Below are 16,870 nucleotides of genomic sequence, written 5' to 3'. Positions count from 1 at the left end.
TGGCCCTCAAGGAAGGCTCGACACGTATATAGATTTGCCCGCTCGTATTCGCTTCTTCCCCTTTGCATGCCATTCTGGTCTTCGCTTGGAGTCGTTTTACGAAGTGATTTTCACGCTCATCGTATCTGCGCTTCAAGGAGCGGTGTGACGATCTTGATATTTCTGGGGTGTGAGCTCAGCTAAGAATCTGAAGTGCAAGTATTTCTCCACTATATTGAATACACACACCACGCCTTCTACTATTCGCTTGAATTAGAAACCTTTCAGTCTCCTATAAGCCACGATCGGCATGCTCGAGACTCCTGCGTCAGTGCCAAGAACACGTTTGGGCTCGGGAGGTATGTCGGGTGTCCATGGCTTGAGACCTAAATGCCAAAGGGTCAGGAAACTATTAGGAGGACAGAGATTTGAGGGTGAGGATAAATGAACAAACCTAGGTGATATGCGTTGGGATTTAAGCCTGGGGATACAGATGGAGATAATTGAACGATATACGAAGCCCGAGAGCCAATTCACAAGGATAATCATATTTCCCACATCATCTATATATTACTGTACAACCCAATGGTGCTGGCCTATCTATTCTTGGGTTTCGATCAACCATCAGTGAAAGTATAAAGCTGCGTTGACGGACTTTCAAACACAGCATCTCAATGCTTAGTAACCGTCTCACATAACCCAGTCTTCGTCTTCCACGATTCAAACGCATGCTCCAAGGTACATGTAACAGTTTTAGTCTCTTCCCAAATAGCTCGTTCTGCGTCAAACCCAAGCCGTTTCAGTGTCTCCTCATTGGACGTATACGCTCGACCAGGGTGACTATTCTTGTCTTGTGTCTTTTCACTAAATAAGTCCTCACTAGCATTGAACTTTGGGCTATATGCATGCACCCAGTAGCCACGAGGCACTTTAGCGACAGACTCATCTCGCATTCGCCATCGTCCCCGGCGTGTTAGTGCATAGTCCTCTATTGGATCCGCGTGCAGCATGGCAGCCCCTAACACACTCCCATCAGGTGCAGGATGGCCTAAGTCCACTACCTTTTCACTGACAGTATGGAACTTCTCGCCAAGGGCACATGCAGCTAGCACGAATGTATCTTTAACACCCTCTCCTGGGGTGCCTTGCAAGATCATCGTATAAAAATCAAGACGCATGATAGTTGTACTGGGCGGAGAGCAAAAGAGGTTCTTTTTTGAGAGGAGAAACATGGCGGCCTTGTGGACTGTCGGGTTGTCGTGGGGATTATGGCTTGACGAGAGATGTTGTAGTACGTGGGCGATACTGTGTAAGACCAAAAGTCAGGCCAGGTAACAAGACCTGCAGATGTGAATGGCTTGGAGGTCAATAGATTGGTAGGATCATAACGGAAAAAGCAGTCTGAATCCATCCAGATGGCATCCTGAAACGAAAAAAATAGTATCGAAAATGCTTTCAGTTGAAAATGTTCAAGGTCGGGTTTCGCCCCATTCCGGCCTGTGAACACTTCGGAAAGGACCATGCATTTCCCATTTTGCGAAGATAGAACTGCCTCACATATGTACGGTTCGTACTCAATCCAGTTTTTCATGAAGAGCGCTACCGGCAGTCTTGCACCGGTTCGTCGTAGGAAGCACAGAAAGGTGATGAACGTAGGAAGATACTTCTCCCCCGCTGACGATACAATGGCTTTGGTTCCACTTTTATAAGCTCGTTGGATCTGAGTGCTTCGAAAAACTTGGACAAAGCCATCAGGATCAACGAGATAGTTCTTCTGTGGTGTACCGATGATCGGATTGCATCTATGCAGCCCTGCGCTGTCATGCAACGTAGGTGGAGAACATTGAGGCCTGTGTTCTTCGAGTAAAGAATAAAGATCAAGCGAAAGCTGAGTTTAAGCATCCCCATCGAGTCATAGTGCAGACATACCTTTCCAGAAGATGGATGTGCTTAGAATGACGGCAGCTACCAGATATCTTACTCTGATATTCTTCCTATTACTATATTTCATATTATTTCACATAATTGCAGCTATGACCTGGGGCGTGTCAGACATCCAACAGAACAACAATAGCAAGAGAAACAACACAAGGACCTAGCCAGCCTTTCACACGTTGAGGCTCATTCAATCGACACTGGTAACCAAGCTTTCAAAGAGAACAATCAGGGCCATAAGGGGCAGTGGCCAAGGATCCGCATCCATCGTCTCACTTTCTTTAGTGTGGCTACGTAGGACTCGGCTTCGCCACATGAGTATATCAACAAGTTCGCTGTTAATGAGCAGGCTCAGATGGTCTATAGTAATGTTTTCCAAATAAAATGCACTTCACTTCTAACTGCCACTCCGCTAGTATGTCTAAAAAAAAAGAAAATAAACAACCATTGGCCGTATATCCGACTGCCACAGCGAAAAACATAAAGCCAATGAGAACTTGGGCATAAGCGCCCTGGCCCTAACACGGAGGACCGGAAGAGATGTCGCCCCACAAGTGCTGAGCGGTTGCATTTATCGGTGGAGACTTAGACGACCCTTGCTGTGGAGGCGTAGCGCTAGAGCCAACAAGGCTGAAATGGAAATAATTGTCTTGTTAGCGAAAAGACCCTGGTCAGGAAAAGAGGGGAAATATATTAGCTCGAGAGCTAGAGAATCACGAACTAGGGGTTCATCTCACTAGAAGTTGTAAGTGTTCCGGTTCATGCCGAAGCTCAATTTCTCTTTAGAAATATCGTTAAGACATTATTAAACTAAAACCCTTTTGCTGCCCTAGATACAATATGAAAACAATAAAATAAAATCAAAAATAAAAAACTCATTCCGGCCGCATGGGACGCTCACTATCAATCTCGAATACCGTAGGTCGTTGATTCAGAGGAAGCTCCACCGGATTCTTAGGCACAAAAGGCCCATACTGTTGAACGTATGGGTAAGCGCTCGATCGTAGCGCCTTCATCTCTTGTACTTTCTTCCGATATGCGCGTCTCTGGAAAACAAGCAGGCATATAGTCGCTACAAGACATGCGCCTAACCCAGCTCCCACGCCAGCACCAACTGCAACTGTAGTGGACGTTGCATGACAGTCACCATTACAAGCAAGTGATTCGTTGCCGGTACCAGCCGTGACTGTCGCAGTACTTGTCACTGTCACGATCGCGGATGCAGAAGCTGAGCTGCTTGAATTCGTTGAGTTCGAGGAAAGTATCAATGTACCCATATCTAATTCAAATGCACTGTCGCAACAATCAGAGCCACTCAGGCTGCAACACCAGTGCTTGAGACTCTTATCTGGACAGGGGAGGATGTGGATGCCGTAGTCTGGTTTCATTGCTGCATGTAGAAGATTTATGGTTAGTAGTCGTCTTAGCATATCTCAGATCATCGCAGGGGAAGCTAATGCCTTACAGCCAGGACAAATGCTAAGGCAGTCAGAGCTTTTCCAGCTCGAATCCGTGCACCCATTTTGTAGAACGAGGCCGGTATACGGCTCGACCTGCGCAACGCAAAGCCCCGTTGTAGTGCAAACATCGCTCGGGTCACCGTTCTGTTTATTGGTCGCACAGCAGGGACTATTTGCTTTATCGGGAAAACAGGGCTGTTGCTCATCCAGTGTACTGGCGCCGTTTGGCCAGTAGCATTGTCGAGCAATCGTGTGCGGTAGAACGGCTGCTTGGATGAAGAGCCACAACAGAGCTTTCTGTGAGGTATTGAGATTGAGCAACATTCTGTCAATTTAGTAAAAGCACGGGGAGGGTTGTTATGATGTGATATAATTAAGTGGGCGCTTACAGTCCCTGATGGGGAATTATCTCTGACTAAAAGGCTGTGAGTCGCCGCTGGCGCCGTTCTACTTTAGGGCTTTTAGCGCTGCAGGGAAAGCCGCTTATGCATAGACTACAAGGGTTCGAAACACCGACGCCAAAACAGACTCGGTCTGCCTTGTGTCTATGGTGAGTTATTTTGCCCATCGTCCATGCAATGCACATCCACAGTGGTTATGGGCGCTAATGACCGACACTAATTTTATACCACCCTAGAACCCACTTTCATTGAAGTCACACTCATCAATTCATAACTGTCCTTCTCTAAGCACTCGATATCACTATCAGGGGCCTGTCATTTTTAATATGGGTGGGAGGCAAGCATGAGGTGAGGGAGAATCACGGAAATCACTTCATCACGAATAGCAAACCACTGATATTAAGCCGGTCATACTCCAGCTACTCGTTCTAATTTACCAGCCCTACCCCATGTTGATAATTTCTACCCAACGTAGAAACGATCTACAGGTGCGATAACCGAACCCCTGCTGCACCTGCACCTGCACTGCGCCGCTGCCATAAACGACACAACGTCAAAATTGCTCAAGTCATACCCACTCACGGCGCTGCCTTGGCTAATGCCAAAGAGGCTGCTCCTCTTCCGGGGTACCGAGCGAGTCTGCCCTGCTGGGTCGAAGTGCAAATTAAAAGGGAAAAAGAAAAAGTGGTACTTTCATGCTTGAAGACGGATCAAGGTAGGTGAGACTTGCTATAAATCGGGTTTCGTTCTCTTCTTTCCTCGAGCTCTTTCTTTGACCCACCTCGCCGGTCAATTTCGCAATACCCTAAATTTATGTGCACAATATGGAATCTCACCTTCTGTCAAAGAGGCTCTTCAAAGCCTCCACATTCCTGTGTTTCTGCCCTCTTCTCGTCTATGGAAAAGGAGGGAATGGAAACTCAAACTTTGATGTTTTCGATTACATCGATCCGTTTATTGGCACATCGGACGGAGGTATAAAACCTCAAGCCTTTTCTGGAATTAAACGGATCAACAATTAACTGCATTCTAGGGCATTCATTCCCTGGTGCAACATTGCCATTCGGTGAGTTGACCCGGCCCATTGGATAATGTTATATATCGTCTAACTGAGATTCCAGGCATGGTCAAAGCCGTAGCAGATACAGACGGTGCGAACCAAGGAGGCTTCGCGTCCGACGCATCGTATGTAACTGGCTTTTCGCATACACATGACTCTGGAACAGGGGGTGTAAGTGTAACCATCGTCCTCTGTTCATTGACCACTGCTTTGCTAAATATGATCTGTAGCCCGGGTCAATGGGGAACTTCCCTATTTTTATCCACCCCGGCTGCCCGGACGATAACCTGACAAGATGCAGTTGGCAGGAATCAGATAGAGCTGTTGGGTGGGATCGAGAATCCACTAAAGCCAAACCAGGGTTTTTTAGCATCTCTTTGAACAACGGAGTCCATGCGGAAATGACCGTGACAAATCATTCTGCTCTATATAGATTCAGCTTTCCAGATGCTGCTCCCGAATCTCTCAGTCCGGTTGTCCTAGTGGATATGGCTGACCTTCAGCATTCACGACATAACGGTACAGCTTCGGTAGACCCACAGACTGGTCGATTTACCGGGAGTGCGACCTTCGAACCAAGCTACGGCATTGGGACATACAGAGCTCACTTTTGCGCGGACTTTAGTGGTCCTAGTATTCGGGATACTGGAATTTGGCTGGATGAGGAGGTCAGGCTGGGTAAGAGTATAGTGTCACTCAACGCTAGTGGTTCAGGAGGAGTATTCGCTAGATTTACTCCACCCAAGGCGAATGACACTATTGATGTACGTGTTGGAATCAGTTTTATGAGTGCCGAGCAGGCCTGTTCCAACGCGGAAAAGGAGCAACCCAACTTTGACTTTGAAGATACCGTGGCGACAGCACAAGCCAGGTGGAAGGAGAAGATGAATGTCGTCAGTCTTGACACTTCTGGTGTGTCTACTGAGCTCCAAACCATTTTTTGGAGTGGTATATATCGCACAATGATCAGTCCGCAGGACTATACCGGGGAAAACCCATTATGGAAGAGTGACGAGCCTTATTATGATAGCTTTTACTGGTAAGTGAGGACGTTCCCTGCACCTTTGGCTAAAATAAACTTACAACTTGGCGTAGTATCTGGGATTCATTCCGCGGTATCCATCAATTGATTACACTGGTAGATCCCCTTTCACAGTCTCGAATGCTTCGTAGCCTTGTGGATATCTATCGTCATGAAGGATATCTACCGGACTGCCGTATGTCTTTCTGTAAAGGTCTGACACAGGGCGGATCCAATGCCGATGTTCTCATTGCCGAGGCCTACCTCAAGGGCATTCCCGACGTGGACTGGAACACTTCCTACAAGGCTGTAGTGAAGGATGCTGAAGTTGAGCCCGAGAATTTCAATGTGGAAGGTCGTGGCAGCCTTCAGAGCTGGAAGACACTTGGTTATATCCCAATCCATGATTCTAGCACCACTGCCAAGGGACTTCGCACTCGGAGTATATCAAGAACCGTTGAATATGCATATGATGATTTCTGCATTGCACAGATGGCAAAGTCCATGGGCCATGATGGCGACTATCAAAAGTATATGAAGCGTGCCGCCAACTGGGAAAAGCTTTTCAAGCCGAACCAGACCTCGTCTTGGAGTGGCTCTAATTACACTGGATTTCTCCAGCCTCGGAATGCAGATGGGGCTTGGGCATATCAAGATCCCATGTTCTGCGGCCCATACCTACAACCCGACTCATGCCTCATGGATGAGAACGCGAAAGAGACTTACGAGGGTAGCTCTTGGCTTTACACATTGTACATACGTACCCTTCCCCAGCTTGTATTGGATCCCAGTGGCTAACCTCACCCGATAACAGCTATGTCCCCCAGGATATGGCTAAGTTGATTACGGCTCTCGGTGGGAGGTCTAGATTCATCGATCGTCTGTCATTTTTCCACGATTCCGGTCTCCTCAATATGGGAAATGAGCAAGCTTTCTTACCCGTTTTTCAATTCCACTACGCCGGCCGACCCGCCCTATCCACTGAGCGCGCACACTCATATATCCCACGTCTCTTTAATACCAGTGTGGGGGGCCTTCCCGGAAATGACGACAGCGGAGCAATGGGCGCCTTTGCCGTCTTCAGCATGCTAGGTCTGTATCCTGTACACGGCCAGGACGTCTATCTTATTTCTGCGCCTTTCTTTAAGGAAGTCAGTATCCGAAACAAGATCACTGGTAACGTTGCCACGATTCGGAACATCAATTTTGATCCAAAGTACAAATCAATCTTTATACAAAATGTAACCCGCGACGGCAAACCGTGGACAAGGAACTGGATTGGCCATGACTTTTTCACCGAGGGCGGAACTCTTGAGATTACATTGGGCGAGAAGGAGAGCAAATGGGGAACAAGGATCGAGGACCTGCCCCCTAGTATGAGCGATTATCGTTGGTGATCTGCATTGGGCATCGTTTTGGTGGACTCTCCCTCTGTAGGACTAAGCTCTGGCAGTGCAGTGGTTCCCAGGAGATATAGCCCAATAGACAGTGGCGTAATGAAAAGTCATGATGGTTATGAATACTCATAAGGTTAAGACCTGCATTCATAGGGATTGATGCTTAGCAAATGTTGGTACGTTTCTATAGTAATGTTGTGGATGTTGCAGATATCGTGATCAGCTTTCTTTGAAAGGACCAAGAAGCCGGCCGTTCTATATGCGCTGTGAGCGTGGGGTCCGGATAAAAACCCTGGAGACGAGTCCTGTTTACCTTGGTCTCATGGCAGAGGTTGAGATGTCGCTGCTAATCCGAGGCATCGAGAAGCCTTTCTTCCACAGAACAGTTAGGTTAATATGACTCAGATAATTAGGTCACACTACGTGGCATATTTCCTGTGCCAGGGCTAAGGCTACTGATCCGGCCCTGAATGCTCAGGGCTTTCAAACGACCGAGAAATTGAACACTAACACCAGAAAGCAATAGACATAAGCAATAACCCAAACCGTGGAAGTCACGCTTCAATACCACTAAATTACTTATAAAATGTTCTACTTTATTCTTTGCTTACTAGTAATCTTATTCTCTTGCAGCTACTACAGCAGGAGTTTCGGTAACTTTAAATTATATTTACAACTTTCTTATAATATTTAGAGAGCCCCTTTACAGGTATAACTCCTGATATAATAGAACCATAACACCCCTTGTGATTGCAGTATGCGATCCAAGGAGGGACAAGAGACTGGAGTTATATATCCTTCAAAGAAATATAACCAAATCATATCTGTAGCTCAATCATTTGATTCAAAGAAATTAGCCAGATATCTCGATCCAAGGCAGATAAAGTCAAGAAGGCTGTCACAGTAAGACCAAATTAGCCTGATGGAGGCCTGCCCTGAATACTTTATATCTATTTACACGTCTCTGTACCTTTTATACAAAACTTGACCGAGCCAGTTAATTAAACCCATAATAAACATACGGAGGCACCAGTAAGTGTAGCTCTCACTCTCCCCCGATCTCTCATAGCCAAATACAAGGCCTTCGAGCGCCATGGCAATAAACATCGACACCACAGAAACCACAAATTCCTCATTGGCTCTCCGCGTCCAAATTTTACGGGAAGTATTAGGGTGGTCTGGCTGTTCACTCTTCATGTTGCTACATGTAATGATGCAACGCCAGGAACTGTACTATTCGATTGCCGGATATTAATTCACCGAATATTGACTTCCATTGGGATATCAGGCGTAACTTACAGTATTGAATGCAGTTTCAGCGGTGGATGGAGTCAAGACGAGTAGATTGAAGCGTCAGGGTTCTAAGAGATTGGTACGGTCTAGGAGTAGGGTTAGGAGGTTATGGGGCAAGTGGGTTGCGGTCGGAATATATGTTTAGTCTAACCGTCCTCTAGTTTGACCAAATGTCTCAGTTGAGGTCAATCATTACTACATCTATGACCACGGTGGCCTCGGGTGCCCCGGCGCTTATTTCAAGGCTATGGCTGGCTAATTAACTATGCAGCCATGTTTTCCTCCCGCAGTGTCGATCACGCCCCATAAATATTATAACTAAGCTCGCCCCCACGCATACACTAGGTACTACCTATGTAGGGCCCGATTACAACTATTACATATAGAATTCTATATTTCTAGCCTTTTAGATAGCCTGAAGCCAAAGCTAAATTTACAGAGAGATACAATACAGCCTACCTCTCCCTATTGCTCTATTTTCTGAGAGCTACTAGTTTCTATCTCTATCATTTTACTAGTTTTCTTAAAAGAATAAGATATATGTTTATATATCTCTATATCTATTATACAATTCTTGGGCTAGTCAATTAGAGAAACTTATCAATATAAGACAGGGAAATAAAAATAATCTAGCTCTCACTCTCACACTGTTCTCTTAGTTAACTGAACCTAACATTGAATATCGTGTCGTTGTCGCCGTCTTGCGTTTGATATAGTCTGGGAATAACTAAGTATAGTGGAAGGTGATATTGGGAGTAAGTCAACCAGAAGGATGCTTCTTTCACAGGGAGATAATTCATATATATACACCGGTACTGTAGATGTTGTAGTTCGTATAAGCATAGGTCAGGATAATGGAATTTGAGCTGCGTAAATAACAAAATATTATACAACGTTGTCACTGGCTTTCGCCCTCTTCGTCGCCCTCGTCCTTTTCCTCGTCATTTTCCTCTTCATCCCCCTCTTCCTCTTCTTCGGGTAACAACCAAAGTTCGATCTCCTCCACATCAAATTCAATTTGCCAGTCTCCCCGCCATATATTAGCAGCATACATTGGTTCAAATTGATCACACACATTGTGGGATACAATTGCCCTCTTCGAATCCTGCCGTAACATCAGTGCAGCACCATTTCCTCTTTGTCCGATAATAAGCTCGCCTCCATCCAACTCATGGCCTGGTCGGGGGCCATTTCCACGAAAACTATCCGAAGTATTGCTAAGTTGGAATAGGAACGGTGCGCCTCTGAGTTCAAGAAGAGGTATGTAGTAGCCAAAAATGGTTTTCTTTCCTGTTTGTGCGTCCTTCCCAGAAAGAAGGAGGATAATCTCAGCCTTAGGAAAGGCATCTAGGTCATCTGCTATGGTAGAGGCCGTGACAGATGTAGTCCTCAAGTCGTAGTACTTGTATTCTTGAAGGTCTTGACTGATTCCGAATATACCAAGCGACCCCATCTGTGAAAAGATGGGTAAGGTGGCTACTCTTCCTGGTCGTGGAATGTTCAAAGGGTAGTCTTTATCCTCGGGATCTTTGTAGAGCGGGGCCAAGAGGCACGTTAGACTATCCACAAGCATCGGCTAAACTAATCAGTCTCACTCACAACTGAGTCGAAATTTCAGAGGACTTACCATCCCACCACGAGCCGCCCGGTCATACATATCCCAGGTAATTCCAATATCAGGTCTTTGAATAGCAGGGTGGACCATACAATCGACAACATGGTCCAGGCCAACCAGCTCCTCAATTGGCACAGTTGGTTCTCGAATGGATGCCGCCACTAGCAACTTTACAACCGCTCGAAACTGGTTTTGGGGGATGCTTAGATCATGAAGGCGTTCATCTCCGGCCAGCCTCCTCGCTGTCGCCCGGAAACAATCTCGAGCAGGTGGCAGCAGCCAAATGATTTGGGGCTGAATATTGAACAACGCATCAAGGATGTCGTGGAACATCTCATCTCCGTGCTCATCATAGTTAGTCTTAGGGTATTTACAGGTATCCCGGTCATGACTAGCACAGTCAAAGTCAAAAGCTCTTCGCTGTGCCTGGGCCTTGGCGTATTCCACATCAAACGGAATAGACTTGCCATCTCGGGCTGTTGCAAAGCTCTGGAAAAGCTGTCTTCTGGTATCTGCCGGTGATCGGGTCCGACTCCATTTGCTTCCTTCGTGGACCGGCCTGGTCCGCCAGGCCATGGTCCATCCTAGCGCACGAATAAGCCCCATGTAGGTGAGGGAAACGGGAACTGGTTGATGAAATGGATATTGGGACAGGTATAGAAGACTGCGATAAACGAGAGCACCTGCGTCCCTCATGGATGGAGGAAGAAAGCCAGTGGTCTCCAGGAAGGAGAGGAATGCAGACTGAGTGAGTGTCCTGGTGCCATTTCCCTCCGTCGCCAGAGAATCAAAGGTCCTGCGGAGGTGTGGCAACTCTGTTTCTGAATCGATCACGCCAAACTTGCAGATTCTCCGGGTCAGCTTGTATAATACAGCATCGCGATCCAGGAGGCCTTGAGCTGCCAGCTCATCGATCTTCTTGTAGTCATTAGGATTATCAAGGTCAATGGAGTCGTCCATGTTGAGTGGTGGGAGAAAAGGGGGAAGAAAGGAGGCTGACAAGAAAGGTCGATGTTTCCTTTATGTAGGTACAGCGATTGATCGCGACCCGAGCCGCGCTGGGGGGTCAAAAAGCCCTAACTCCAACCCCCACTTTATCCCGAGTCCTCGTCTATATCAGTCCACTCTATAGGGCAAGGTGATGAAGGCCACTTTGATGACCCAAGGGTGCTCGGTAAGCTTACAACGACCCCTTGTGCTGATTCTACAGAGTTTGAGGAGTGGTATCCTAGTTGGTATCATTATTCGCCTTTACGTATACTACAATCTTCACCATATAACTGTTGTTATATAGCTTTTGACCCCCACCTAGAAGGATGGAGTCCCTGGCGATCATTGTTCATCCGGTAAAGCTTTTCCTCGGGACCGAACGTCTTCCTGAGTCTCTGAGTGCTGTCATGTTTCGGCCTTCCAATCGGAACAAGAGTAGGCTATGAAATTGTTCTAAGAAAACGTCCAATTATGGATGCTCTGTAAGATTCTGCGTCCTTCCCCCTCATTGAGTGTCAACGAAATAGCGTCAGCTTGAAACATCACCGTGAGCATCGGGAAGACAACACTCGGCCGGACAGACTCAATCCATGTCAACCGTTGGTGGCCAAGCCTTGCAAGGGAGGAACTTGGATAGACGGCTCGGATAGTTAGATGGAGGACGAAAAGAGATAAATAGAGGTGTAGTGGCACCGAAGTTAATATATCATCCACTGCAACATCATTCCTCTCTTCCATACTGCCTTGCTCACCTTTCTCATGACAACGCCACATCTGTGAAGCACCACAATCTTCAACAATCAAGATGAAGTTCCCCAAGATCCTCTCCGTCGTTCTGGCCACCCTCTACATGGGTGTCAGTGCCCACCCCACTACCCTCTCTAACGACATCCAGCACGTCCGTGCGGAAATCAGGGACGACCCGCTTGAACTTCCTGCCGACATCGAAAAACGCGCAGGTCACCAGGAGACTGAGCGCTTCAAAGATACCCAGAAGTATTTGGGGAAGCAAAAACTTCAGCTAGGCAAATCCTATTCCTTCCAGGTCACCTGGACCCAGGGCGCGGCTGGCTCAGAGACTGGAACCACGTCACCGATCGAGAGAGAAATGAAGAAAACCCAACAGGATTATGGGTTCGACCATACTGCCATTGTTGTCGGCGAGGTCGTGAAGATCCCGGTATCAGCAAACATTCATAAGTTGGACTTTAAGGGCGACCTTTACCACTTGCGTGCCAAGCTGCAGGGTAGCGGCCAAAAGGCATGGTACAAAACCTGGGTGGATGGACCAATTGCATGGGATCCCAAGCCTACCGAGAAGACAGTGAAGCTTCTGCACCTCAGGGAGGTCAGCGGAAAGTGGGAAGAAAAGGCCAAGGGCGCTAACGGGGCTGGTAGGTTGTCCGGAGCTATTTCATTTCTGAGGTAAAAGGAGGAGATTGAAAGCTAACAGTCCCTTTCAGCTAGCAAGATTAGTGAGAATAACGGCAACAAATGGCAAGGTAAACGGAACGACTGCGAAGAATATGTCAAGGCTTTTGAGAAAGCGTTATAGGAGTACAGGAAGAGTTGAACTGCGAATTGAATAGAGTATCTCTCTGGAGTTGCATTCTGCAGGATATCTGCCTAGAGAATTGTCTTGCACGTGATATTAAATATGCCGGCGCAGCTGAGGCGCCATAGGTGGCCGACTTAATGATACTTCTTTGTTAGATAATTGTCCGTGAATAAGATGAACCACGACAGCCGTTGTTCTTCCTTGATGTCTGTGAGATTCGTTAGTCAGTTCGAAAAAATATAGAGATATCCTGTCTTGGGCTTGAGGTTTCAATAGTATGTTACATAGCACCAACGTAGGCTTTTCCATATCTAACGCACACAGGACGAATGGGCTTTTTTTTCTTTTTTTTCTTTTGTTGGGGAGTGTCGCATTTACTCTCTCGTTGAGACGAGGAATAGAAGATAGGCTTTTCTCTCGGCTAGTCACAAAAGAGCGTGGCTGCAGGACCTCCAAACTTTGCGCTTATTCTTTCCTTTCTCTCTTGCACTCCGGAATACTGCCCTAATTTTCTACATCTCAGTGCTTCGGCTACAGAATACACGGTGTAGAGACAAGGGCAGCATTCCAAACCGTATCATACAACAGTACAGATTATAGTTTGACTACTATACATACAAAGTTCAAACGACAGCCCAAACCTCTATTATATTTGAGATGATCTCCGAATATGACGAGGTCAAGACCCAAGCTGCCTCAACTCATATGACCCAGGATGTGCTGTGCACTTTGCAAGCCGAAATCTTACTCAACGCAGTGGATACTCTAAAACGTATATTGACTAGTTCTTCATACTAACGGTCCTGTAAGTTGCATGTCCGTGCTGTTTTACTTCCGCTGCCTTGGGTACAGTACGCGCACCGCCGATCAGAGTATGTGTCACTTTGATATCGGTTAGCCGAGCCAGAGTGGATCGTAAACTTCAATAGCCAGCTAGTGGTCCCTGCGCTTGGGCTGCAGAAACTCCAAGAAACTTTATCTTGGGGGTTTGTTGCTGATCCTCGTCGCTTACCTGGACTAGGGCTAGATGTTCAACCTCAAAGGCTCACACCGCTCAATGCTTCAAAACTGGATTTCCAGCCAAGTATGAATTTAATTCGGGTCGAAGATCTACACTCATGCAGATCTTCAGCACGTTCCAATAACTCGATCACATTGGCTGTCTATCTTTCACGATTTGACTAGTCTAACTTAATGATATCCACCAACAAACCTAATCATAATTACTGGGAATTCCTGGGGCTGTCGATTCAGTATTGCTCTCTATCTATCTAACCTCACGACCGATCATTTCTTGCTGATCTCCAACATGTTCAAAATCTTCTCGATTTGTGATCCACGCTGTGTGCCAGTATCTGGTATAGTTCTTATCTGTTCCCTGGCCTCCTGCAGTAATGAGGCGATTTTCCATGCACAGTAGTCAAAGCTTCCGGTAGAATCGATATACTCGACCGCATACTTTCTCACCGTAATATCCTCACTACGCTGCTTCAATATGCTCAGCAGGCGAGTATCCCCCGGTCGAGACCGAATGCTGTGAATAATTGGGTATGAGAACTTCCCCTCTCCAATATCCTCACAGAATCCCTTGTTTGTGGAATACGCGTCGCTCTGCAGATTCTGGTAATCGTCCCGGATTTGGAAGAGAAGTCCCAATGTCTCCACCAGCGGGACGTAGTCACTACCAGTAGTGCTTTCAGCCTGCATCAGCCGGATTGCGAGCCGGAAGAGCCCTCCAGTCTTGTCCAAGGCCATCTGAATGTATTCCTCCTCGGACGGACACTGGAGCGTATCGCGCCAATGCAGCTCCATGCCCTGGCCACGGTGTAAGCAGATTAGCTCTTCAGTGTAGATGTTGAATGAAAGCGGGTTCGTAAGACACGTCAGTTCGCGTTGTGCCAGAAAGTAGGCGTAGTTGGCCGAATTGATCGTTTGTGGGATTCCGAAGATACTATGGGCGACTGGGACACCGCGCCGCAGCGTTGATGAATCTTGGATATCGTCAATACTAGAGACTGTCAGCGACATCCTGACTGAGAAATTTGTGATTTGAGATATCCATGCGCTTAGACTTACAGCAAGGAAGCATTGTGTAGGAGATCGATGATCCGCTTGATCACGTCTAGTTTGTCCTCTGGGACCTTGAGAAATTCATTAAATGCATCAATGAGCTTGCCACGAATGTCCTTGCCGGGGTTTTCTCGTAGGTAGTCCAGCGGGCCAGTGAGGATCTAGTACAATTCTATAGTATCAGCATCAACGGGAGCCCGTCACGCAAGGTTTGTGAAGTGCCACCTTTTCACGTTCATCATCCGTCTGGTTTGTCGACGGGATATCTACTTCCAAGCGAGCAAAGGACGAAGGCTCATCCTTTTGCGCCCGTTTGCTAAAGAAGCGAGGCATCAGGGTCTTAACCTTTTGTCGAACACCTGCCCAGGATTATGATGATGGTTCAGTGGAGTGAATCTGAGAACGTACCTTGCATTCCGAAATGGTATAATCAGTGGTTACCTGTGACAAGGGCCGTTGAGATTTGTCTCTTTGCCAGCCATATGAGTACAAGACAGTCTTATATGGACAGGGCCATGTGGAGTCGTGCTGCTGTGCCAAGACAATTAAGCCATATAGAGCCATAAAGTTCACGACGTGTCATCAGGCAGTATGCAAATGCTATTCTCCGAGATCCCTCCAATAGTTTGCAAGTAACACGTATCCTAACGTTTATGATCTAATGGAGATACACGTCTAAACACTTACACTTTCACATGACCTAAACCAGCGTAAAGCCTCAATAGCCATACACCAACAGGCTGCCCACGCCAATTATAACTCAGGGTTTACGCTCTACATCGGCACGCTATGCTCGATTATAAGAAAGAAAAAGTCTATCATTTGTAAAAACATAATTTACAAGGACTCGCGGACCTTCAATCATATCATCATTCATAAATTCGCAAAACGTTCAAAATATTACTTTCTCAAATGCCTCTTGCAACCCTCTATCCCGCAGCCATGCTTCTAATGCCTGCATATCACCCCTATTAGCTCTCTGCCCACTTCGCTCCCCGAGAGAATCCGTAATTTCCTGCATCCCCGAGAACACCCTCTGAACACCTTCCGTCTCCCGAAATCTCTCGCTAACCTTTTTCTGATGACTGGGGATATCTCCCCACGAGTGTGTCTTAATAAACTTCATATAGGCATCGATATCCGCCGGCCCACCCTCCAGACACAGCACACCCGGTTTACCCGCCAACACAAAACCAGTAAGAGAATAACCAGGTGCATGGTTAACCAGATCATCCCTCTTTTCTCGAGTCGACAGAGACGGAAAATAGAACCAGACTCTCACTATCGGTTCAGAGTTACCCGCGACAGCCTCAGAGGTGGCAGTCTGTCTTGTTTCAAGGAAACGGAGAGCTTCGTCTCGAATGTATTCAAATGCCTCGAGCACATCATCTTGAGGCATTGCGGCGGACAGTCCCGCAACCTCGGCTTTGGACATCCAGTCCGGTTGTCGAAGCGTATAACTCGGTGATGGTGGCTGTTCAATCTCTGGGCCCTCGCCTTGCAGGGGAATTGAGATGTTGACTTGGATTGTTTTCTCTCCTTCTACAATGGGTAGATGGACGGCGAGTAGTAAGCTTGAAGGTATCCCAGATGGTTCAATTGACGGGTCCTCGCACCAGTCCCGGAGCTTGTCGACACATTGGGCTGTGGATGCGGGGATTTCAACTTCCCCTGGTGAGGGGAACATGGCTGTGAGGAGGTCTATCATGGACAATTGTGATTCCATGATGTCTGGTGGTAGAAGGGTTGGCTGTCTTTGTGCCATTTTGATTATGAAGACCTTCCGATACTGGCTTTTGATAATTTGTCTGCCGGATAAATGCAACGGATTTTTCTAGCGCCAAGAGAGAACTCATATAAAGAGAATTAAAAACCCGTTAAGTGTCACTTAAGTTGTATGAACCAGGAGCTAAACTAGGTGTGCAAGATCTTTAGTTAGCTTAGAGGAAATCCCTGACTCTCGCTGGTATTAATGAATATTTTGTGATATAAAAATGCAAGGTCAATATAGCATCGGGAATGGTCGAATCAACGTATGCCGACGTCGGCGCCCACGGGTTTATCCGGTCCGGAACATCTATCCTCCGCCAT

General features: G+C 46.9%; 7 protein-coding genes across 7 annotated transcripts; 3 read left to right on the top strand and 4 right to left on the bottom strand.

Moving 5' to 3' along the window:
* Window positions 1–650: 650 nt before the first annotated feature.
* On the bottom strand, window positions 651–1,990 carry BDV38DRAFT_294688 (mannosyltransferase putative-domain-containing protein; the record flags this gene model as incomplete). The annotated part of the gene is made up of 3 exons (XM_032062544.1): window positions 651–1,123; window positions 1,210–1,836; window positions 1,909–1,990. 3 exons carry the CDS (start codon window positions 1,988–1,990, stop codon window positions 651–653), a joined length of 1,182 nt encoding a protein of 393 aa, XP_031911412.1.
* A 699-nt stretch (window positions 1,991–2,689) lies between these two features.
* Window positions 2,690–3,748, bottom strand: BDV38DRAFT_252648 (uncharacterized protein). Its single transcript, XM_032055151.1, has 2 exons — window positions 3,380–3,748; window positions 2,690–3,304 (listed from the first exon to the last, which is right to left on the bottom strand). The coding sequence occupies exons 1-2, from the start codon at window positions 3,696–3,698 to the stop codon at window positions 2,790–2,792; spliced, it is 834 nt and encodes a 277-aa protein (XP_031911411.1). The 5' UTR covers window positions 3,699–3,748; the 3' UTR covers window positions 2,690–2,789.
* Window positions 3,749–4,599: 851 nt separating this feature from the next.
* BDV38DRAFT_272872 (GH92 family glycosyl hydrolase) lies at window positions 4,600–7,253 on the top strand (the record flags this gene model as incomplete). The annotated part of the gene is made up of 6 exons (XM_032057573.1): window positions 4,600–4,750; window positions 4,809–4,841; window positions 4,897–5,006; window positions 5,066–5,874; window positions 5,931–6,608; window positions 6,671–7,253. 6 exons carry the CDS (start codon window positions 4,600–4,602, stop codon window positions 7,251–7,253), a joined length of 2,364 nt encoding a protein of 787 aa, XP_031911410.1.
* Window positions 7,254–9,444: 2,191 nt separating this feature from the next.
* BDV38DRAFT_272871 (uncharacterized protein) lies at window positions 9,445–11,121 on the bottom strand (the record flags this gene model as incomplete). The annotated part of the gene is made up of 2 exons (XM_032057572.1): window positions 9,445–10,122; window positions 10,174–11,121. 2 exons carry the CDS (start codon window positions 11,119–11,121, stop codon window positions 9,445–9,447), a joined length of 1,626 nt encoding a protein of 541 aa, XP_031911409.1.
* Window positions 11,122–11,956: 835 nt separating this feature from the next.
* On the top strand, window positions 11,957–12,706 carry BDV38DRAFT_284981 (uncharacterized protein; the record flags this gene model as incomplete). The annotated part of the gene is made up of 2 exons (XM_032060383.1): window positions 11,957–12,545; window positions 12,615–12,706. 2 exons carry the CDS (start codon window positions 11,957–11,959, stop codon window positions 12,704–12,706), a joined length of 681 nt encoding a protein of 226 aa, XP_031911408.1.
* Window positions 12,707–13,996: 1,290 nt separating this feature from the next.
* BDV38DRAFT_272869 (FPP/GGPP synthase family protein) lies at window positions 13,997–15,740 on the bottom strand (the record flags this gene model as incomplete). The annotated part of the gene is made up of 3 exons (XM_032057571.1): window positions 13,997–14,717; window positions 14,786–14,940; window positions 15,684–15,740. The coding sequence occupies 3 exons, from the start codon at window positions 15,738–15,740 to the stop codon at window positions 13,997–13,999; spliced, it is 933 nt and encodes a 310-aa protein (XP_031911407.1).
* On the top strand, window positions 15,707–16,735 carry BDV38DRAFT_252645 (uncharacterized protein). Its single transcript, XM_032055150.1, has one exon. It carries the CDS (start codon window positions 15,861–15,863, stop codon window positions 16,245–16,247), a length of 387 nt encoding a protein of 128 aa, XP_031911406.1. The 5' UTR covers window positions 15,707–15,860; the 3' UTR covers window positions 16,248–16,735.
* The last annotated feature ends 135 nt before the right edge of the window (window positions 16,736–16,870 follow it).

The sequence above is a fragment of the Aspergillus pseudotamarii genome (genome assembly GCF_009193445.1).
Source record: "Aspergillus pseudotamarii strain CBS 117625 unplaced genomic scaffold BDV38scaffold_44, whole genome shotgun sequence".
NCBI lineage: Eukaryota > Fungi > Ascomycota > Eurotiomycetes > Eurotiales > Aspergillaceae > Aspergillus > Aspergillus pseudotamarii.
Note: the sequence above shows the minus strand (reverse complement) of the source record. Positions and strands in the feature narration are given on the sequence as shown.

What these genes read in the sequence shown, in the direction of transcription:
- BDV38DRAFT_252648 (XM_032055151.1), bottom strand. Translation starts at nt 3,698, where the DNA reads ATGTTGCTCAATCTCAATACCTCACAGAAAGCTCTGTTGTGGCTCTTC. An exon ending in CCTTAGCATTTGTCCTGGCT is followed by an intron (nt 3,305 to 3,379) that starts GTAAGGCATTAG and finishes TTCTACATGCAG; the next exon opens with CAATGAAACCAGACTACGGC.
- BDV38DRAFT_252645 (XM_032055150.1), top strand. Translation starts at nt 15,861, where the DNA reads ATGACTGGGGATATCTCCCCACGAGTGTGTCTTAATAAACTTCATATA.